Below are 24,139 nucleotides of genomic sequence, written 5' to 3' on the forward strand. Positions count from 1 at the left end.
TAATCTAACATGTTCCCACATAAAAATGAGGGGTACATAATAATAGTCAAAGATTTTCATTCCTTGAAGTCATCTTTATCATCAAGGGGAATTGGTCTGTTCCTCCAAAACACAGCAAGAATACTCTCACTGAGCTGCATGAAACCATACTTTCAGTAAACTTAGATATGATTTTAAACCTTTACCCGCGTGCGTTGTATTGGTTTTTTTTTGTTTCTATTACCTTCTTGGCTTAAGTCATTAATATTGTTTTGTGCTCTTTGTATCCAACCTTTTCTCTTCTTTGATTTGCTTTCCTTTTTCATGAATCTGTCAACCCCACAACTACTTTCAGAGGTTTGTATCTTCATTTTCCTGTTTTGCTAAGTAAGTATTAAAAAGTTTTCATTTTTTCAAATATCATTTTGCAAAGATCTGATTTTATACTTTTGCCCACTTTCTTTCATTTGGTTCTTTTGTTTTTATTACCTGATTATGTTAAGTCATTATCTCACTTTTTCTCCTCTTTGATTTGTTTACGGTTTCAGTAATCTGTCAACGGCACCGCTACTTTTATAGGTTTGTTTCTTGATTTTCATGTTTTCAAATTGATTCCCCAGTATATCAAGCACCAAGGAAAGATTTTTTCCTTCTTTCGTCCGCATGCAAAAGCAAGAGTCTATGGTTATATGAAATTGGTAAGATTTCTCTGTTAGGGTTTCCACTTTCTGTCTATCTGTGTATTATTTCAGAAATTTCAAAGTAAGGGTTTTTTGTGTGCTAAAAAAGAATCCTCTTTTTCAAATCTCCTTTGAAAACGTACCTAAAATTCCATTTCTTTGCAAAGTAGGGTTTTTCGATCATGCTAGCAATTTCAAAAATTGTGTACTTTCAACCTTACTTTTCAAATTCAAACCACAATTTCATTAATCGCAATCTTGGAAGTTGAAATGTTTGCCCTTTTTACAGTTTCGATTTTTTATAGGCTTAATCTCTTCTGTATGAAACCTGACATGCTTAACTTTGTTTTTGTCATTCATTGAAATTGTAAATTTGTTTTTTTGATATTTTTGAAAATAATTCCGTACCACCTCCTCAGTATATATAGATACGTATATGGGTATGTTTTGTGTTTCACATTGACCATTGCATTCTACATTTTCCTTTTACTCAAAGGTCACCCTTACAATGTCTGTGTCAAGACAAAATAAAAATTGTGTGAAAGATGTTAATCCACAAAGTGAAAATTGGATCCTGATAGCAAGGGTTATACGTTTGTGGTTTGTTTCTGATTTCAAGAAAACAAAGTTTCCATTCTCCATGGAAATGGTCATACAAGACAAAGATGTAAAATACTTTATCATTTTCTTTCATATTTTTTTTATTACAGTTTAATGTCATTTTTAATAATCATGCTTAATGTTTGTTGCTATCTTTCAGGGTGATAGAATTCATGTTTCCGTTAGAAGAACTCTAATTTATAAATTTCAAAATGATATTTTTGAGGATAAAGTTTATTCCTTCAATTTCTTTAGTGTGTCTACTAATTCAGGATCTTATCGCACTACCTGTCACCAATACAAAATCAATTTTCAATTTGGAACCAAAGTAACCTCTATTGGTAATGATCTGGTCTCATGTCCAAAACCTCATTACACACCAATTTATGTGTTAAAGGCGCCTGGATTTGATACGGACTACTTAGTAGGTTAGTAATATTCTTTTACTTCAACAGATTTCTTTGAACATGTTTTTAAATGAATATGTTTTTACAGATGTTATTGGAATATTAACTGGTGTGGGAACTCAAAGAGAGCTGAATAGATCAGGGTCAACAACTAAGTTAAATGCCATTTCTATTGAAGCTGATGGGTAAGCTAATATTTTGTACCATAACTAATCCAAAATATTTGTTCTTACAATTGTAATTTTAACTTACAACAGCTACCACATTGAGTGTACTTTATTTGGTAACTATGTTGATGAGCTCAATGCATTTCTGTCATCTGGAGAGCTGGAAAATATTGTCATCAGTGTGCATTTTGCTAAAGTAAAATTTTTCCAGGGTATGTCAAGTGGTGAATTTCTAATTTATTTATATTTTTTATTTTATTATTTTATTTACATTATATTTTAATTTTAATGTAGACAAGGTTTTTATACAAAATTGCTTGGAATGTACGAAAATAATATATAATGATAAGTCCAAAGATGCAACCGAACTCAAGAAAATGTTAGTTTAATATATTATTTTTCGATAATTAAAATGTATGAACCTTTCTAACTACAACTTTTACATTTGTAGGATGATTGAAAGTATGGATTCTCCTACACAGGGACTCAGTCAATTGTGTGACTCTGGAAAACAGAATGTTGAGGATGAATTCATCACCTTCATTCATAGAAATACTATTCAAGGCCCGAAAGATTGCAAAGAGGTATTACTAATGTTTTTTAAAGGTTTATTGAAATCGATTATTAATATTTGAAGATCATTTTTTTTTCTTTTTACAGGAAAGCACTTTTGTTATCTTAGCTACAATAAAACATATTGTGGCTGATGACGATTGGTGGTACACAGCTTGCTTATGCGGTAAAGTTGTTTACCCTGATTCCAAAATGTTTTTTTGTGAGAAATATAACAAACATGTTATCAAAGTCCAACAGAGGTAGTGTTTGTACTTGCATGAATTTATTTTTAATTACATATTACATATTTCTTAATACTTATTACTTATTATATTATTATATTAATTATTTTTACTTATTTTAATTAATAATTTGTTAATAATTAACTATTAATTATTTTCGTTAAATTATAGATATAATTTGTAAACCTTTATGTAGTTTATATTTCAGGTATAAGCTGAAGCTGCGAGTGATTGATGAAACGGATTCTACGACTTTCGTTCTATTTGACAGGGATGCCACTACACTGATCAATAAATCTTGCGCCGAATTATTTGAAAGTCATGATAAGGTAAATTATCGAACCATGCATTTGTTTATTTATGCATATAAGAAAAGGTTATTATATTAATTGATATTTTTTTTTTAATATTAAATAACTAGTGCAACGAGACCCAAGATGACCCAAGATCCAATTTGAAAAAAAAAAAAACATAACAGAATCAAGCACTTTTCTCACACAAGGGAGAATCGATTCTCGTTCTACCCTTAAAAGTCACATAATCGATTCTCACAAATCAACCTTCACTCGAAAATCGATTATGTACCATTTGAAAAAATGGAAGGTCAATTCTGCACTATTTGAAAAAATGGAAAATCGATTCTGCATCCTTTGAAAAAATGAAAAATCGATTATGCACCCTTTACAAAATACGAAAATCGATTTTGCACTTGAAAATTTCGGAAAATCAATTCTGCTTCTTTAAAACAACCACCAGAATCAATTTAAAATAATTTTGAATGTATAGTGCTGTTAATTAAACTGAACACAAATAAGTTCTTCTGCAACATTGATAGCTCATTCGCATGCAAAAGTGCACCATTGCTACTAGCACTCAGCACTATAACACATTGTAAACCCATTCACGAAACTACCCACAAAATTTAATTTATTGATGGAAGGGTACGAAAGTAAATTTGTATTTGTGTCACTTTTGTCAGGTGTAATCCGCACAAATCTTATCAGTTTTGTGAGGAGAAGAGTAAAAAAATCTTTTCACCTCACTCTCCCTTTCGCACCCACACTCTCAAAAACACTGATCCAAACAAAAAACCTCTCCCACTCGCCCCTCCATCCTTATTTATCATACCCAGAAACAAATAGTGTTTTAAGGTTTGAAACTAAATAACACATACAAGACATTAAATATTAAACACAATATAGATTTAAGTATATCTTTGAATTATTACACGCTCGTAATCAAGACACAAAAACACAAGTCCATAAAATTTACAAATCACTACTTTATCTTTCACAAAAATAAATATAATATTTTTTTAAAGATTATAACTACTGAGAAGTAAATTACAAATTTAACTCAACTTTATAAATCAGAGAGTGAGTTTTGCATATACTTATAAAATATGAAATATTTTTATCTATAATGATATAGGATTTCCAAGCTCTTTCACATCGAGATTTTGTTAACTTGTATGTGAGATTATATATTTATAAATGATGGTCTGATGAATCCAACAAACTTTTGTTAAATTAAGTTTTATATAACTCTGATATTATATTAGAAAGTGAATTTAAGTCTAATTTGATCTTATAAAACTAATTTATAAGATAAGATTCGTACATTTTTATACATTATAAAATATTTTTATTTATAATGTGAAATATAAACACTAACAAAATTAATTCAGTGAGATTTGTTTAAAAAATATATAATATCATTTTAATAATAATAATAATAAATAATAATAATAATAATAAATTTCAAGATCGGTGACATGATATGAGGTGTGTAATTTTAAAAGGATTTAATTTGAATGAGCTTAGTATAACAATTTTCCATAATTAATGAAGAAAAGCATCCTACATATAAATTTTATAATATTTATTAAAATAATAATTTAAATTGTGATAAATCATTATTGAATATTTAAACAAGTTATATAATTAAAAACAAAATAAAGAAGACTGGGATTAATTATTTGAGAAACGTTGAAACTTCCAACACTGTAAAGTAAACTTGACTTTTCACAGACTAATTATTTGAGAATTTTGATTATTCTTCTAAATATATCTATTTGAAAAATAAAACTATAAAGTCACTGCTTTGAAAAACCAACATAGAACATTATAATTAATAATGAAATTCAACTTTTTCTCCATATAATATATTACTGTGATGAAGAAATTTGAAAGCATACAAATTGTTTGAACGATGTATTAATTTTGACTTTGAAAATCAACATCAATGTCGTCACAAAACAAACTATGCACTCACGTTTTTTACATAAGTTAATTGCAGAAATTAAAAATGAACGACACAAATTTAATACATTTGTTCTTATCAAAGTTAATTATGTTTTTAATCTTTGACTTTTAGAATAATTATATTTGTGGTTTCCTAAATTGAAAAAAAATCTCCCTATACGAAGTTAAATATTTTTGTTTTCAAAATCCTTTATAATAAATTAATTTAAGAGATTAAAACTATATATTTCAAATTTAAAATATAATTATGAAATATAATAACAGTAGGTCATTTTCTTCTTTATTTATTTATCAGTGTCTTCACTTATACACGGAATTCATCCTTATAATTTTTTTTTATGTACATGAATTTATTCATATTTTATTTTATTAATTTATTTTGATTATTTTGTCATTTTATTGTTATCTTGGACATTCTTGTTATTTTTTTTTCATATTCAATCTTATTTTATTTTATTTTATTATCTAAAAATCAAATAAAACTTTCCACTTTTCTCTCTATAAAAATTTCTCATTTATCTTTATCTTAATTGTCCATTTCTTAAACTTAACTTTAACTTGTTTCAAGTCTCACTCTCTTCCCTCATATCCTTTTCTCCGAGACACACCTTCCATTCTTACTTTTTTTTTTCTCCTTTCTGACGTACTTTTATCCTTTGTTTTCTTCTATTTTGCATGGTTTTGTTCTAATTATTCCATCTTCTTTATATGCATTGTGCTTTTGTATATATGATTCAAAATCGACTATGACAACAATAGAAAAACTCAAAACTCAACGCATTGCAAACTCACAAAAAATACTTACAGTGGTGCATGAATTCACATCGTTTAACGTTCCATGGGTGACTTCACTGTTGCAACACCCAACGAGTAGAAATCTAAAATTTCTATAGTAAGCAAAAAATATCTACAATGATGACAAATGATGACAAAACACTTATTTCTTGCTTTTTCTATTTTTATCCGTCTTCAATTAATTTATTTTTTTATTAGTAATAGTTTGATATAATTAATCAAAGGTAAATTGTTGAGTTTCCTCCAATCTCAAATAGTAAGTTTTCATAGTGTATAATAATAATAATATAACAATAACAACATAATTTATACCTATATATAAAGAAAATTCTCCTCTTAAACTCTTTTTATGGTATACACATTTACTTCTCAATTTTATCCTTATAAAATATTTATTTTATTATTTTATTTTAGACATCTCAATCATTTCATCATTTCTCTGAGTAGTTATTAAATAAAACCTATTTTTATGATCATTTGGTATTTCTTATTTGTTTTTAAAACTAATATCTGTTATGTATTTTCTTTTGTGCATATCATCATTATTTGGTTTTTTACAAGTCTTCTCAGTGACCGATATGTAATTTGATAACAGAGAATATCTGTACTCTCTCAATAGTGTACTGCATTATAATTCAAACCTTTTTAACTTTTTCCTTTGCTTTATATATATAAAAAATTGAAAGTGATAACTTCTTATTCTCTAATTTCACATGCGCAACCACAAAATAATGTTTTTTCATCATCACTCCAATTCAAATTTGAACAATAAAATTATTATTTAAAATGTTGTTTCAGTTTTTTATTTTATGCATTATGTTAATTTAGTTTATAATTTTCTTTATGAAGATCTAATTTAATTTATTTTTTAGTTATGGAACATAATTTAATGAGAGGTCTTTTTAAAATCATTGTCTTAACCAGAATAAACATAATTTTACTAAATTTAATGACTTTTAATAATTTTCAATAAGTAGACATTTTAAAAAAAAATTATGACATAATTTTCACAATCTATGTTAAAAACAAGTATATATATTATTCTCTATATATTTGATTTAAAAACATTCTAAAACGTTACAAGTAACATATGATATAAAAAAAACATATAATTGTATATGTGAAAAAAAAACCCACTAATTTAAGTTTATTGATAATAAAAAAAATAACATACACAATAGTTATTAAAATAAAAAATTTAATACATAATAAAAAAAATACAAATATATATTAATAATAAAAATAAAAAAATACAAATATGCAATAATATAATTGTTCCTAGTTTTGTTGAGATATAGGTCCAGTCAATGAAATCGTATGATATTTTCAAGTAAAAATGTCTCTTCTAGTCAAATAATTATTTTTACAATATTTAAATTCTTCAATGCACGACTTAAATAAAAAAAAACACGATCAAAATATGATATGAGAGATCTTACACGTCATCCACAATATGTAATAGTTTATATAAAAATAAACATGTGAAATATTTAATGAGAATGATATATAGGAAATATTAGTGACGCGTTTGGTTTAAATATTTTACAATATTTAAATTCTTCAATGCACGACTTAAATAAATAAATAAATAACACGATCAAGATATGATATGAGAGATCTCACACGTCGTCCACAACATGTAATAATTTATATAAAAAAAAACATGTGAAATATTTAATGAGAATTATATATAAGAAATATTAGTGACGCGTTAGGTTTCAATAGTTTTAAGATACTATACCTTTTAATTTTGCGACCTTTGTAAATAATTATTGGCTATATTAAAATAATTAAATTATTGGACATTTATTGGATAGTTTAAAATTATTGAGGGTTTAAAAAATCAGTTGAAATTGAAATTACTGGGTCTGGAATTTTTATTTAGTTTAAGAGAATTCAAATAGATTTATTTAAAGTGTTTTCCTATTAAATTATTGAATCGTTTAAAAGTATTTTAGGATTTACAAATTTCAATCAGTAATTGAAATTATCACACCTCATACTTTTATTTAGTTTAAAATAGTTTAACTTTTTTTTAAAGATAAATTTATTCAAAGTGTTTGTTATTAGATTATTATTTGAAGTTTAAAATTGGTTTAGGGTTGACAAGATTTTCCATTGAAATTATAGGACCTATAATTTTTATTAGGATTGTCAAATTTTAATTTTTCTTATTTCATAGCAATGACTTTTAACCATAGATATGTTTCTAATATGTAAAATAAGTATGTTACTGAATCATTATGCAAAAGAAATTAAAGACTATCTATTTTAAACATATAATTTGACTTATAAAGCATTTAACACATCATAGATGAACGAGTAAAGATTTTAATACATCAAGTTAGGTTTGAAAAGTCGTTACATTTGTTAATATAAGCATCAATCATTACTTGATAATGATATTAGTATAAGAATGGAAAACAAAAAATCATATTTTCATTTTTTTTTTCCATTAGGTGATATACAACTTAGTATTTTAATTGATAGAGATGTTCTCACTTGTGTTTGGAATGGTGACTTCGTGACATTATGTGAACTTTTACGTGGGTCATTCAAATTACAAATGTTACTAAAGGAAATTAAATTAAAATATTTTGGTTGAATACCACTTTTCAATAATTTTTTGAATATGCAACTTGTAAGAACATACATTTTTAACTCTCATTGAAAGTTTATTGATGCTAAATAAATTAGGTGATGGGGTTCATTTAGTGTGTATTTTATTGTTATCAAACCTAAATCATGAGTCAAATTATACTTGGGCTTAGTTCTATTGATATATTTTTAGATCATGGAGTTGACTTCAATCACAATATTGCAGGTTGTATATTACTTCTTTAATGAGGGGTTTTAGATCAGATTTCATGTATTTTCCATTGAACATTTGACTAATGAAGTTATTGATACAAGTCTTGGTTTTTCACTTACAAAAAAAAATTTATTTTTAGATACAATATTTTATATATTTATATTTTTAATAATTACTTACATACAATAATTGTTTAGGATACATGGTCTTGTCTTAGAGAAGGACAATGTCTACCTATAAAACACCTATTATATTACATATTCAATCTCTTACAATCAAAAAAGTTGGTTAATCGAGCACAAATAAAATTTTATTCTAATTGAATCTACTTTATTTATTATGTTAACTTCAATTTTTATGTACTCTTTATGCATAAATGAAGTGAGACACTCGTTAGTTTATTTATTATGTTAATTTCAATTTTTATTCCTAATGACTTATTATTAAACATGGATCAATTTCATAAGGAAAACATAGATCGTCACAATGGTTTAATTCAAACGAATTCCAAAAAATGACAATTTGTGTGAAATTATATAATACATATAATAATATATTCAACACAATGTCTATCACATATTACCTCAACAAATATCAATAATGTACGACAAGGTAAGTACAATTTTTTATACATTTAATAAAAAAAATATTCATACTCAACTCATGTTTCTCTTTTGAACAAACCTCTACCACAACTTCAAAATTAACAAGTTTATTACATAAATAACATATTTTTATCTCATTCAAATTTATTTAAACTCAATCGAATATATTTGTCTATTTTACAAAAACATTATCATCTAAGTACATTCACACGTCATTCATGAATTAACGAGCCTTCACACTATTTTTACAAAAGTTTGAAGGTAGAAGTAGTAAATGTTCATAATAAAATAAATTCATCAACTTACACATAGTTGTACACACGTTTTATCTAATAAATATTTTTTTTTGCAATTTCGTTTAAGATCTTCATTATGTATATGGGATAATATTTTGTATTTCTTATAATTGAGCAAATTCCGTTCCTTATTTTTTAAATTTTTTCGTTACAAGGTTGAAAAAACTACAAAATTATTTATAAAATCATTACAATTATAAAAAATAAGTTATTAAATTTTTTAAAATAATTTTCTTTTAATTAGGCTAAAAATACAGTATCATTCCCGAAATAAACTCAATTCAAAATATAAAAAAAAAAGTTATACGTGCAAGTTTAACAATTTTAAAAAAATAAACAAAGAAACGTCATATTTAAACATACTTTTTAAATATTTTTAGAAAAAATTAAAACACTAAAATGGTATACTTAAACATGGTTTATATATATAAAAAAAAAATTAAAGTCTGATGTGATAATACAACTTCAAAATAAAAATCTTATTCCCTTATATAAGCAAAATATTTTTAAAAAAAAAGTTGTGTATCAAAACAAAACAATTTTCCTAAAATTAAAAACAAAGTTGAAAACAAAAGTCATGAATTCAAAATGTAGATTGTTTATTTTAAATTCGAACTTCTAAGAATGGTTGGTCTATGTGAATAAATTTTTAAAATTTATCTATTTTGATAAATTAAAAATATTCCACCCGTTTCATGAATTTAACGCTTTCATTAATTTAAACATAGAATTGAAAGATTACGTTACATATATATAATAATTATAAAAAACAAAATTTATTGTAACACAAACATATATATGAACCAAATTTAAAATTGACTGAAAATAACAATGATAATTCTTGGATTGATTTACTTATCTAACATTTGAAGGTATAGAAATAGTATTTATTGTAATTCATAAATAGAAGTTCATGCATATGTTAATCTTCTTATTAATCATGGTTCATAGATGACCCTTTTCCTTGCAGCATTCAATTGCATCAACAAACATTTCCTCCATGCCATGCTTAAACTCAAATCCAGCATCCATAAGTTTCTTGGAGATTAAATGTGGAAGCTTCACATCGTTAGATTTCTTCACCTCGCTAGAAGAAGAACAAAACCAAAATCAAAACTAAATTACAGTAATAAATTTAAGAAATAATTTTGATGGAGGCAAGAACTCACTCTATTGATATTTGAAAATTTGGGTATTTGGCTGAAAGAAGTTCTGCTATTTCTTCAACATCTGCAATGAATGGTGAGCAATTATACCTCCCTTTTGGATTAGGATGCTGAAGGAGAAAGATATGTGCTCGTGCAATATCATCAACATGTACCATATGAAGACGAGAGGCACCAAATGGATTCTTCTCACCTGCATAATCCATTTCTGTTCATTCAGAATTTTTACAAGCAACTTTTTGAGGTTTATATTGGCAAATCCAAGTTAGATAGAGTCATAATAAAGTGATATCTATCTTCCATATCTTTAGTTATCCAAGAAAAGATTACTTTGACATGTAACAATATTCAACATAACTAGTCAAAATTGATGAGCAAAGAATGTTCAAAGGGGTCCTACAAATCAAAAGTTGCAGCACTTACCAAATATGAAAGAGAGAGTGGTATAAACTGAGCCAGGGAGTTTAGGACAGATGAAGGGTCCAAGAACAAAAGTAGGGATGAGAGTGACAACATCCAACCCATGTTTTTCTCCAAATTCAAGAACTGCTTTCTCTGCCATTGTCTTAGAAATTGAGTATGACCAAGCAAAGGGCTTCAAGTCTCTAAGAAGATTTTCATCACTCCAATAACTCTCATCCATCACATCATCTTCTTTCTGCTGCCAATAAACAGCAGAAGCACTTGAAGTGTACACAACCCTCTTCACTGTCTTTGAGTTAAGGCATGCTTTCAGAATGCCTAATGCTCCATCAATGCTTCTTTTGGTCACTACTTCCTCTGGTTCGTTCAGTTGTAAATCAATGGGAGTCGCAGTGTGGAGCACCCCAAAGCACCCTTCAATTGCTTCACTGAAACTCTCTGGATTGCTGAGATCAGCACTGAAAAATTTTAACTTTTCAGATGCACCCGGAAGATTTGTGAGGAAGCTCATATCCCTCTTGCCATCTGCTAATTACATAAACTCATTGTCAACCTACATCTTGAAGTTTGTCAAACTACACATATTCATATGATGTTGATAACAAATGATCAAATACATGTTGCATAGTGGAGATACATATGAAAGATTCAACAATAATGACACTAAAAAGAATTGATACTATTTCTAATACAAAACTTTGTAGATTATGTTCAACGTTTTTTTTAACTCACCATTGGATTCTTAAGGATACACTCACCAACAATACCTAAAAGAATTTTGCTGAAAGACTTTCTCATACCCTTTTACAACAGCATTTAACAACCTTAAGATTAGAGTTAGTCTTCCACATGGTTTATGAAATTAGGAAAATTTTAAAGTGGACATTCCAACGCATTTATTAGGAAATTTGTTCTACACATAAAAGTCTTTTATTACAGATAATTTATATGCATCACTTATTTTTAATTTTCTCTAGTTCAGAAACATTTTAACTGTCAAACTCCAAAATATCAACAGTGATTGAGGTTAACTTGATCAAAGTGTTTTGTGTTAACTATCTTGAAACTTTTGAACAGTGTTTGTAAAATTTTTGAAAAATAAATGATTACCTGGATCAGGTCTGACAGTGGTATTGACAGTGTAACCATCCTGGAATAGTCTCTTGATGATCCAGGAGCCAATAAACCCTGTGCCTCCAGTCACAAAAACTCTTCCTTTACCCTCTTCCATTTGGACACTCTTCCACTCTTTTCGTAATCTTTTTCTTTTCCTCTACCTCTGGTGTGGTGTTGATGCTCTTCTGCTTCAATTATCAATAATAGATTAATATATGCATACGCACACAAAATCTAACACTCCCGGATTTTAATTGGCTATTATACTTTCTTTTGTCAGTGGCGAAGGATACCATTGCTCTTTCTTCTGAAAAAAAAAAAAAAACAGATCAATTTTTTATTATTCTTTAATAAAGTATCTCTTTAAGTATTATCAATTTGTTATTTGTTTTTAATTTTTGAAAAGTTATAGTTTGATTCTTAATTTCTCTTCTTGTTGTATAGCCCTCTTATTAGTTTTCTATTTATTTTTTTCATTTAGTTTCTTATTAGAGAGATAAGATAGAATCAAAACAGAAGAATTATTATATATGTTTAAGCTACATGAATAGAGTTGTTTTTATATCTAACAGATGAAAGGTAGATAACAGCTAAATAAATAATAGATAACTGAAAAGTAAACCACAATAACTCTCTAACATCCCGTTAAACTTATGTGGGTGGAACACCAACCATAAGTTTACAACGAAAATTCAAGAATGCAGGACCAGAAATGGACAGAGTTGTTTATATATGTAATAGATGAAAGATAGATAACAACTAGATAAATAATAGATAACTGAAAGGTAAACCAAAATAACTGTCTAACATCCCCCCGTTAAACTTATGTGGGTGGAACACCAACCATAAGTTTACAACGAAAATCCAAGAATGCAAGACTAGAAATGGATTTGGTGAGAATGTCAGCAGCTACTTGAAACTTGGCAGGTAGATGAACCAAACTGATTTAGTTTTGTTGAACATAATCTCTGACAAAGTGTAAGTCTAGTTCGAAATGCTTGATTCGTGAGCGCATTATGGGATTGACATTGAGTAGAACTGCACGCAGGATGTCTGAAAACAATTGTGGTTGAGAGAAGGGTAGATGCAACTCATGTAATAGAGATTGCAGCCAAATAACTTCAATTAGAGCAGTAGCAATACTTCTATATTCTGCTTCTGTGCTGTTACGCGATACAACTCCCTGTTTGTGTGAAGACCGAGAAATGATGTTGAGACTATAATAAACACAGTAGTCTGTTGTAGATTTTCAGTCATCTATGTCACTACCCCAGTCAACGTCACTAAAAGCACGACGGGTTGGGGAAGGACTTTGCTGAAGAAGCAGACCATGAGTGTGAGTGCCAGCGAGGTAACGAAGAATGCATTTGACAGCTTTCCAATGATGGTCTTGTGGGCTATGCATGAATTGACACACCTTGTTTACTGCATAGGACAGTTCTGGACGAGTGATAAGAATGTAATGGAGAGCACCTACAACTGACCGAAACATAGAGGGATCATGCATGGCGAAAGAAGCTTATATTTGTAGATGAAGGTTAGTTTGCATGGGTGTAGGATGAGGTTTAGCTGCATCCATGTGTGTGCGATGAAGCAGATCTATGATGTATTTTTGTTGGGATAGATGTAGACCACCATTAGGGAGATGAGTGACTTGAACTTCGAGAAAGAAATGAAGCGGACCTAGGTCTTTGAGGACAAAACATGCACTGAGGTTCAAGATGAGCTGCTGAATTGCTATCATGGAAGACCCTATGATGATAATGTCATCAACGTATATTAGAATAAAAATGGTGTATGCAAAATGAAATTTAACAAACAAAGATGTGTCACTTTTGGTGGAATGAAAACCAAGGATTGAAGGGTTGTACTTAGCTTGTGGAACCAGGATCGTAGGGCTTGTTTTAAACCATATAGCGCTTTATGAAGTTTACATACTAAGTGTGGAAAGTTGGACACGAATCCTGGTGGCTAGGTCATGTAGACGTCCTCCTTGAGATCTCCATTCAAGAAGGCGTTATTGACGTTGATTTGGTGGATAGGCCCGCTAAAGGAAATGGCATGAGATAGAACGAGGTAGATGGTGATAGGTTTGACGATTGGGTTGTAAGTTTCAGTTTAATCAACCCAGCAGTTTAGCTGAACCCCTTAGCAACCAACCGTGCCTTGAGCAAAATAAGACATTCATTATACTTAAAGAAAAAAACCTATTTTTGGTTTTCTATCTATCGACCAAAAATGATAAAAGCCCAACTCTCACTTTCTTAACATTTTATTGTCAAATCAACTGAAGCCTAAAACAAAGCCAATCATTTATACTCTGTTTGGATTGAGGTGGAGATTTGTGGGTAGGGGAGGGAGTGGATTAAAGAGGATGTGTGAGGATATATGAGGTTGTTTGGATTGAGGGATGATAGAGTGGATTTGTGAGGATGGTTTATTGAAATTTGTGAGTGATGTGATAGTTAGAAGATAATTTAGAAATTATTTTAAAGGTGTAAAATGTAAATTTACAAATTTATCTTTATTATTAAAGAATATTTTAATAATAAAAAATATAATATAAAAAATGTAAAAAAACTAAACATACAATAATATAAAAATAAAAACAGTAAAGTTATTTATAAAAATAACAAATAGAAGGCACTTCCAGGGTAAGTTTTAAAAAAAATTCAAAAAGAAAAAAATTCAAATTTTATCTAAAAATAACAAGCTGAAACTCATTCTGGGAGTGACAAGTGGCACTCTATATGACTTACACGTGTGCAAAACCCCATTTCTTTAAATACTATATTTCTTTATATACACTTTCAGCCTTTCTCTCTCCTATTACTCAACTTCCCCGATCTCTCTTCGTTTTCCTTGCATTTGGTTTCTTCTTCTCTGGGTTTCCTTTATGGTTCTTCATTTCTGGGTTCTTCATTTCATTTCTGCCTTCTCCTTCTCCAGGTGACTATTTCTTCCGTTATGTGGATTCTGTTCATCTCATTTACGATTTCTTTGTTCCACCGCATAAATATGAAAACTTTTTTTTGTTTTTCTTATCAAAGTTTCGTTCTTTTCATGTTTCTGATGATTTTTTTCTTCTTTGGGTTTCCTGCACGGTTCTTCTCTGGGTTTTCCTGCGGTTCTTTCCTATTTCTCCAGGTTATTATTTCTTCTTTTTGGGTTTTTCTTATCAAAGTTTCATTTTTCTGATGATTTTTTTTCTTCTTTGGGTTTCCTGCACGGATCTTCTCTGGGTTTCCTGCGGTTCTCTCCTATTTCTCCAGGTTATTATTTCTTCTTTTTGGGTTTTTCTTATCAAAGTTTCGTTCTTTTCATGTTTCTACCGTTTATTTGCCTCTTTGTTGTTCACATGGTTGATTCTGTGTTTTCTCATTTACGATTTTTTTGTTCCACAACATAAAAATGAAATATTTTTTGGTTTTTCTTATCAAAGTTTCGTTTTTTTCATGTTTCTACCGTTTATTTGTTTCTTTGTTGTTCACATGGTTGATTCTGTGTTTTTTTGTTACTTTTGACAGCATCAAAATGATATTCATCTACATTTCAGTTTCTGCACCAACCGATAGTGGAAGTGGAATGGATTTTCAAGCACCAAGGTGAGATCTTTTCCTTCCTCTGTTTGTCTGTCCTCATGTTTTTTTTTTTCCATTTTTCACTTTGGTGTTGATTTAATCTTTTCTGGAGTTTTTCCATCTACATTTCAGTTTCTGCAGCAACCGGTAGTGGAAGTCGAATGAGATTTTCGTTCATATCAACCATGTTCAAGCACCAAGGTGGATTTTGTTAATCTCATTTACGATTTCTTTGTTCCACCGCATAAAAATGAAATCTTTTTTTTGTTTTTCTTATCAAATTTTCATTCTTTTCATGTTTCTACCGTTTATTTGTTTCTTTGTTGTTCACATGGTTGATTATGTGTTTTTTGATACTTTTGACAGCATCAAAATGATATTCATCTACATTTCAGTTTCTGCAGCAACCGGTAGTGGAAGTGGAATGGATTTTCAAGCATCAAAATGATATTCATCAAAATGTTTTTTTTTTCATTTTTCACTTTTCTGTTGATTTAATCTTTTCTGGAGTTTTTCCATCTACATTTCAGTTTCTGCAGCAACCGGTAGTGGAGGTGGAATGGAATTTTCGTTCATATCCATCTTTTTTTCAGCATCAAGGTGAAATCTTTTCCTTCCTTGGTTCTCATTGTTGTTTTCATTGTTTATTTTTTTTGCTGATAAAATCTTTAATGGTGTTTTTTTGTGTTTATTTCATAAATCTCATACATGTGTTTATTTTCTTTTAGGATCTTTATCATAAGGCCAAAAAAGCTTCTGTTAAATTTGGTTGTGGATGGAGGAAATTTTGTCAGATACATGCACTGTGTGAAGACCACAAATTGATCTTTGAAAGTGGACTAACCCCAATTCATATGATGGTGTTGTTAGTGCTTCAAAATTCAATATTGTATTCAGAATTTATTTTTCCAAGGACAATGTTCTGATCATATAGATTCAAATACTATTATAGATAGATGTAATTTGCAAATTGTTGTAATGTCGAGTATAGAAAATTAATTCTTTACTTTATTTTAGTTATCAATTTTGTTTTAAATACATGGTCAAATTTGGTAATCTAATATTAAATATTCTTATGGAATGTTATTTTGTATAGTTTACTTTTAAAAGAGACATTTATTTAATGTATTTAATTTTTTTATTCGCATTAATGTACTCTTCAGACAAACTTTAACCTTAAGATTATTCGCATTATATTATTCTTCAAAATTCAAATTCAAATTCAAATCTATAAATACATTTAAAAGTCCAAGATCATTAATTACCTTTTTGATTCATATCTTCTTCTAAATCATATCTTCTTTTTCTGACTTATTTTGCTGCTGCCGCACACTTTTTTCGAATTCCAAGATTATTATTATTATTATTAATCTGCAAATATTTAATTTTTGATATTTTCAAATTGTTTAATTCCAAGATCATTAATTACCTTTTTGATTCATATATTCTTTTTCTGACTTCTCTGCTTCTGCCCACGTATTTTCAATTCCCAGATTATTATTATTAATAATCTTCAAATATTTAATTATTCATATTTTCAAATTTTACAATTCCAAAGATCATTAATTACCTCTCTGATTCATATCTTCTTTTTCTGACTTCTCTACTTCTGCACAGTTATTTCCAATTCCCAGATTATTAATTACCTTTTTGATTCATATATTCTTTTTTTGATTCTGCCCCACTTATTTCCAATTCTCAAATATTTATAGATTCATATTTTCAAATTTTACAATTCCAAAGATCATTAATTACCTTTCTGATTCAAATCTTCTTTTTCTGGCTTATCTGCTTTTGCACACTTATTTTCAATTCCCAGATTATTATTATTAATAATCTTCAAAAATTTAATTATTCATATTTCCAAATTTTACAATTCCAAAGATCATTAATTACCTCTCTGATTCATATCTTCTTTTTCTGACTTCTCTGCTTCTGCAAACTTATTTCCAATTCCCAGATTATTATTATTATTATTAATATTTTTCAAATATTTAATTTTTCATATTTTCAAATTTTACAATTCCAAGATCATTAATTACTTTTTTATTTGTATCTTCTTTTTCTGACTTCTTCTGCACACTTATAATTCCAAGATTATTATTATTACTAATAAACTTCAAATATTTAATTTTTCAGATTTTCAAATTTAAAAATTTAAAAATTTCAACAACATTATTAACATTAATTACCTTTTTTTATTCATATCTTTTTTTTCTGACTGCCACACAATATTTCCGATTCCAAGATTATTATTATTATTATTACAAATGTCAAATTTTAAAATTTTACATTTCCGATTATTTCAAATTTTAAAATTTTAACAAATACCATTAGAATTTAAAATTTATAAATATCAAATACCATTAAATACATGAAGTTTTCAGTCATTTAGATTTTTGAACTCATGATTGTGGTTTTCCTGTACTCCTTTGATTGTTATTTCAGCTCCATGTGAAGTTCATTTATTTTTGTTTGGGTTTGTTTTCTTAATAGTCAAGGTAGGATCACAGGTTTGTGGTTAACAATGAGGCTGAAAGAGAATAAAGGTTTCATCTTTTGTCTTTTCTCAGAGAAAGTGTTAAGAAAGTTTGTATTATAGATAGATTCAAGTCAAACATATCCCATTTGGTTCAAAACTTTTCTAAACTTTTAAGATCTGACACTCCCATTTTCATCCTAAATCCTTAATCTAACATGTTCCCACATAAAAATGAGGGGTACATAATAATAGTCAAAGATTTTCATTCCTTGAAGTCATCTTTATCATCAAGGGGAATTGGTCTGTTCCTCCAAAACACAGCAAGAATACTCTCACTGAGCTGCATGAAACCATACTTTCAGTAAACTTAGATATGATTTTAAACCTTTACCCGCGTGCGTTGTATTGGTTTTTTTTTGTTTCTATTACCTTCTTGGCTTAAGTCATTAATATTGTTTTGTGCTCTTTGTATCCAACCTTTTCTCTTCTTTGATTTGCTTTCCTTTTTCATGAATCTGTCAACCCCACAACTACTTTCAGAGGTTTGTATCTTCATTTTCCTGTTTTGCTAAGTAAGTATTAAAAAGTTTTCATTTTTTCAAATATCATTTTGCAAAGATCTGATTTTATACTTTTGCCCACTTTCTTTCATTTGGTTCTTTTGTTTTTATTACCTGATTATGTTAAGTCATTATCTCACTTTTTCTCCTCTTTGATTTGTTTACGGTTTCAGTAATCTGTCAACGGCACCGCTACTTTTATAGGTTTGTTTCTTGATTTTCATGTTTTCAAATTGATTCCCCAGTATATCAAGCACCAAGGAAAGATTTTTTCCTTCTTTCGTCCGCATGCAAAAGCAAGAGTCTATGGTTATATGAAATTGGTAAGATTTCTCTGTTAGGGTTTCCACTTTCTGTCTATCTGTGTATTATTTCAGAAATTTCAAAGTAAGGGTTTTTTGTGTGCTAAAAAAGAATCCTCTTTTTCAAATCTCCTTTGAAAACGTACCTAAAATTCCATTTCTTTGCAAAGTAGGGTTTTTCGATCATGCTAGCAATTTCAAAAATTGTGTACTTTCAACCTTACTTTTCAAATTCAAACCACAATTTCATTAATCGCAATCTTGGAAGTTGAAATGTTTGCCCTTTTTACAGTTTCGATTTTTTATAGGCTTAATCTCTTCTGTATGAAACCTGACATGCTTAACTTTGTTTTTGTCATTCATTGAAATTGTAAATTTGTTTTTTTGATATTTTTGAAAATAATTCCGTACCACCTCCTCAGTATATATAGATACGTATATGGGTATGTTTTGTGTTTCACATTGACCATTGCATTCTACATTTTCCTTTTACTCAAAGGTCACCCTTACAATGTCTGTGTCAAGACAAAATAAAAATTGTGTGAAAGATGTTAATCCACAAAGTGAAAATTGGATCCTGATAGCAAGGGTTATACGTTTGTGGTTTGTTTCTGATTTCAAGAAAACAAAGTTTCCATTCTCCATGGAAATGGTCATACAAGACAAAGATGTAAAATACTTTATCATTTTCTTTCATATTTTTTTTATTACAGTTTAATGTCATTTTTAATAATCATGCTTAATGTTTGTTGCTATCTTTCAGGGTGATAGAATTCATGTTTCCGTTAGAAGAACTCTAATTTATAAATTTCAAAATGATATTTTTGAGGATAAAGTTTATTCCTTCAATTTCTTTAGTGTGTCTACTAATTCAGGATCTTATCGCACTACCTGTCACCAATACAAAATCAATTTTCAATTTGGAACCAAAGTAACCTCTATTGGTAATGATCTGGTCTCATGTCCAAAACCTCATTACACACCAATTTATGTGTTAAAGGCGCCTGGATTTGATACGGACTACTTAGTAGGTTAGTAATATTCTTTTACTTCAACAGATTTCTTTGAACATGTTTTTAAATGAATATGTTTTTACAGATGTTATTGGAATATTAACTGGTGTGGGAACTCAAAGAGAGCTGAATAGATCAGGGTCAACAACTAAGTTAAATGCCATTTCTATTGAAGCTGATGGGTAAGCTAATATTTTGTACCATAACTAATCCAAAATATTTGTTCTTACAATTGTAATTTTAACTTACAACAGCTACCACATTGAGTGTACTTTATTTGGTAACTATGTTGATGAGCTCAATGCATTTCTGTCATCTGGAGAGCTGGAAAATATTGTCATCAGTGTGCATTTTGCTAAAGTAAAATTTTTCCAGGGTATGTCAAGTGGTGAATTTCTAATTTATTTATATTTTTTATTTTATTATTTTATTTACATTATATTTTAATTTTAATGTAGACAAGGTTTTTATACAAAATTGCTTGGAATGTACGAAAATAATATATAATGATAAGTCCAAAGATGCAACCGAACTCAAGAAAATGTTAGTTTAATATATTATTTTTCGATAATTAAAATGTATGAACCTTTCTAACTACAACTTTTACATTTGTAGGATGATTGAAAGTATGGATTCTCCTACACAGGGACTCAGTCAATTGTGTGACTCTGGAAAACAGAATGTTGAGGATGAATTCATCACCTTCATTCATAGAAATACTATTCAAGGCCCGAAAGATTGCAAAGAGGTATTACTAATGTTTTTTAAAGGTTTATTGAAATCGATTATTAATATTTGAAGATCATTTTTTTTTCTTTTTACAGGAAAGCACTTTTGTTATCTTAGCTACAATAAAACATATTGTGGCTGATGACGATTGGTGGTACACAGCTTGCTTATGCGGTAAAGTTGTTTACCCTGATTCCAAAATGTTTTTTTGTGAGAAATATAACAAACATGTTATCAAAGTCCAACAGAGGTAGTGTTTGTACTTGCATGAATTTATTTTTAATTACATATTACATATTTCTTAATACTTATTACTTATTATATTATTATATTAATTATTTTTACTTATTTTAATTAATAATTTGTTAATAATTAACTATTAATTATTTTCGTTAAATTATAGATATAATTTGTAAACCTTTATGTAGTTTATATTTCAGGTATAAGCTGAAGCTGCGAGTGATTGATGAAACGGATTCTACGACTTTCGTTCTATTTGACAGGGATGCCACTACACTGATCAATAAATCTTGCGCCGAATTATTTGAAAGTCATGATAAGGTAAATTATCGAACCATGCATTTGTTTATTTATGCATATAAGAAAAGGTTATTATATTAATTGATATTTTTTTTTTAATATTAAATAACTAGTGCAACGAGACCCAAGATGACCCAAGATCCAATTTGAAAAAAAAAAAAACATAACAGAATCAAGCACTTTTCTCACACAAGGGAGAATCGATTCTCGTTCTACCCTTAAAAGTCACATAATCGATTCTCACAAATCAACCTTCACTCGAAAATCGATTATGTACCATTTGAAAAAATGGAAGGTCAATTCTGCACTATTTGAAAAAATGGAAAATCGATTCTGCATCCTTTGAAAAAATGAAAAATCGATTATGCACCCTTTACAAAATACGAAAATCGATTTTGCACTTGAAAATTTCGGAAAATCAATTCTGCTTCTTTAAAACAACCACCAGAATCAATTTAAAATAATTTTGAATGTATAGTGCTGTTAATTAAACTGAACACAAATAAGTTCTTCTGCAACATTGATAGCTCATTCGCATGCAAAAGTGCACCATTGCTACTAGCACTCAGCACTATAACACATTGTAAACCCATTCACGAAACTACCCACAAAATTTAATTTATTGATGGAAGGGTACGAAAGTAAATTTGTATTTGTGTCACTTTTGTCAGGTGTAATCCGCACAAATCTTATCAGTTTTGTGAGGAGAAGAGTAAAAAAATCTTTTCACCTCACTCTCCCTTTCGCACCCACACTCTCAAAAACACTGATCCAAACAAAAAACCTCTCCCACTCGCCCCTCCATCCTTATTTATCATACCCAGAAACAAATAGTGTTTTAAGGTTTGAAACTAAATAACACATACAAGACATTAAATATTAAACACAATATAGATTTAAGTATATCTTTGAATTATTACACGCTCGTAATCAAGACACAAAAACACAAGTCCATAAAATTTACAAATCACTACTTTATCTTTCACAAAAATAAATATAATATTTTTTTAAAGATTATAACTACTGAGAAGTAAATTACAAATTTAACTCAACTTTATAAATCAGAGAGTGAGTTTTGCATATACTTATAAAATATGAAATATTTTTATCTATAATGATATAGGATTTCCAAGCTCTTTCACATCGAGATTTTGTTAACTTGTATGTGAGATTATATATTTATAAATGATGGTCTGATGAATCCAACAAACTTTTGTTAAATTAAGTTTTATATAACTCTGATATTATATTAGAAAGTGAATTTAAGTCTAATTTGATCTTATAAAACTAATTTATAAGATAAGATTCGTACATTTTTATACATTATAAAATATTTTTATTTATAATGTGAAATATAAACACTAACAAAATTAATTCAGTGAGATTTGTTTAAAAAATATATAATATCATTTTAATAATAATAATAATAAATAATAATAATAATAATAAATTTCAAGATCGGTGACATGATATGAGGTGTGTAATTTTAAAAGGATTTAATTTGAATGAGCTTAGTATAACAATTTTCCATAATTAATGAAGAAAAGCATCCTACATATAAATTTTATAATATTTATTAAAATAATAATTTAAATTGTGATAAATCATTATTGAATATTTAAACAAGTTATATAATTAAAAACAAAATAAAGAAGACTGGGATTAATTATTTGAGAAACGTTGAAACTTCCAACACTGTAAAGTAAACTTGACTTTTCACAGACTAATTATTTGAGAATTTTGATTATTCTTCTAAATATATCTATTTGAAAAATAAAACTATAAAGTCACTGCTTTGAAAAACCAACATAGAACATTATAATTAATAATGAAATTCAACTTTTTCTCCATATAATATATTACTGTGATGAAGAAATTTGAAAGCATACAAATTGTTTGAACGATGTATTAATTTTGACTTTGAAAATCAACATCAATGTCGTCACAAAACAAACTATGCACTCACGTTTTTTACATAAGTTAATTGCAGAAATTAAAAATGAACGACACAAATTTAATACATTTGTTCTTATCAAAGTTAATTATGTTTTTAATCTTTGACTTTTAGAATAATTATATTTGTGGTTTCCTAAATTGAAAAAAAATCTCCCTATACGAAGTTAAATATTTTTGTTTTCAAAATCCTTTATAATAAATTAATTTAAGAGATTAAAACTATATATTTCAAATTTAAAATATAATTATGAAATATAATAACAGTAGGTCATTTTCTTCTTTATTTATTTATCAGTGTCTTCACTTATACACGGAATTCATCCTTATAATTTTTTTTTATGTACATGAATTTATTCATATTTTATTTTATTAATTTATTTTGATTATTTTGTCATTTTATTGTTATCTTGGACATTCTTGTTATTTTTTTTTCATATTCAATCTTATTTTATTTTATTTTATTATCTAAAAATCAAATAAAACTTTCCACTTTTCTCTCTATAAAAATTTCTCATTTATCTTTATCTTAATTGTCCATTTCTTAAACTTAACTTTAACTTGTTTCAAGTCTCACTCTCTTCCCTCATATCCTTTTCTCCGAGACACACCTTCCATTCTTACTTTTTTTTTTCTCCTTTCTGACGTACTTTTATCCTTTGTTTTCTTCTATTTTGCATGGTTTTGTTCTAATTATTCCATCTTCTTTATATGCATTGTGCTTTTGTATATATGATTCAAAATCGACTATGACAACAATAGAAAAACTCAAAACTCAACGCATTGCAAACTCACAAAAAATACTTACAGTGGTGCATGAATTCACATCGTTTAACGTTCCATGGGTGACTTCACTGTTGCAACACCCAACG

At 28.1% G+C, this 24,139-nt stretch overlaps 2 protein-coding genes across 3 annotated transcripts; one reads left to right on the forward strand and one right to left on the reverse strand.

Moving 5' to 3' along the window:
- Positions 1-1,167: 1,167 nt before the first annotated feature.
- LOC137823705 (replication protein A 70 kDa DNA-binding subunit E-like) lies at positions 1,168-21,901 on the forward strand. The gene is made up of 13 exons (XM_090293652.1): positions 1,168-1,326; positions 1,420-1,687; positions 1,755-1,851; positions 1,924-2,029; positions 13,639-13,644; positions 19,796-20,063; positions 20,131-20,227; positions 20,300-20,421; positions 20,504-20,588; positions 20,661-20,793; positions 20,870-21,024; positions 21,215-21,335; positions 21,842-21,901. The coding sequence occupies exons 1-13, from the start codon at positions 1,168-1,170 to the stop codon at positions 21,899-21,901; spliced, it is 1,677 nt and encodes a 558-aa protein (XP_090149778.1).
- Positions 10,218-12,372, reverse strand: LOC150025372 (vestitone reductase-like). Of its 2 annotated transcripts, none has more exons than XM_090294254.1 (4): positions 12,102-12,372; positions 10,992-11,516; positions 10,572-10,761; positions 10,218-10,489 (listed from the first exon to the last, which is right to left on the reverse strand). In XM_090294254.1, exons 1-4 carry the CDS (start codon positions 12,220-12,222, stop codon positions 10,348-10,350), a joined length of 978 nt encoding a protein of 325 aa, XP_090150380.1. In that variant the 5' UTR covers positions 12,223-12,372; the 3' UTR covers positions 10,218-10,347. The 2 variants fall into 2 exon arrangements, with proteins under 2 accessions (XP_090150380.1, XP_090150379.1); XM_090294253.1 differs by having other exon boundaries at positions 10,992-11,519; positions 12,102-12,286.
- Positions 21,902-24,139: the final 2,238 nt, after the last annotated feature.

This window comes from Phaseolus vulgaris, chromosome 8 (genome assembly GCF_051622355.1).
Source record: "Phaseolus vulgaris cultivar YP4 chromosome 8, ASM5162235v1, whole genome shotgun sequence".
In the NCBI taxonomy this organism is placed as follows: domain Eukaryota; kingdom Viridiplantae; phylum Streptophyta; class Magnoliopsida; order Fabales; family Fabaceae; genus Phaseolus; species Phaseolus vulgaris.

Bases quoted from the DNA above. Each gene is read 5' to 3' on its own strand.
- LOC150025372 (XM_090294253.1), bottom strand. From the start codon at position 12,222: ATGGAAGAGGGTAAAGGAAGAGTTTTTGTGACTGGAGGCACAGGGTTT. The intron at 11,520-12,101 runs GTAATCATTTAT...TTATGTAATTAG, and splicing joins CACTGTCAGACCTGATCCAG to CAGATGGCAAGAGGGATATG. The intron at 10,490-10,571 runs GTGAGTTCTTGC...TTCTTCTTCTAG, and splicing joins AATTTTCAAATATCAATAGA to CGAGGTGAAGAAATCTAACG.
- LOC137823705 (XM_090293652.1), top strand. From the start codon at position 1,168: ATGTCTGTGTCAAGACAAAATAAAAATTGTGTGAAAGATGTTAATCCA. The intron at 1,688-1,754 runs GTTAGTAATATT...ATGTTTTTACAG, and splicing joins TGATACGGACTACTTAGTAG to ATGTTATTGGAATATTAACT. The intron at 20,422-20,503 runs GTATGTCAAGTG...ATTTTAATGTAG, and splicing joins TAAAGTAAAATTTTTCCAGG to ACAAGGTTTTTATACAAAAT.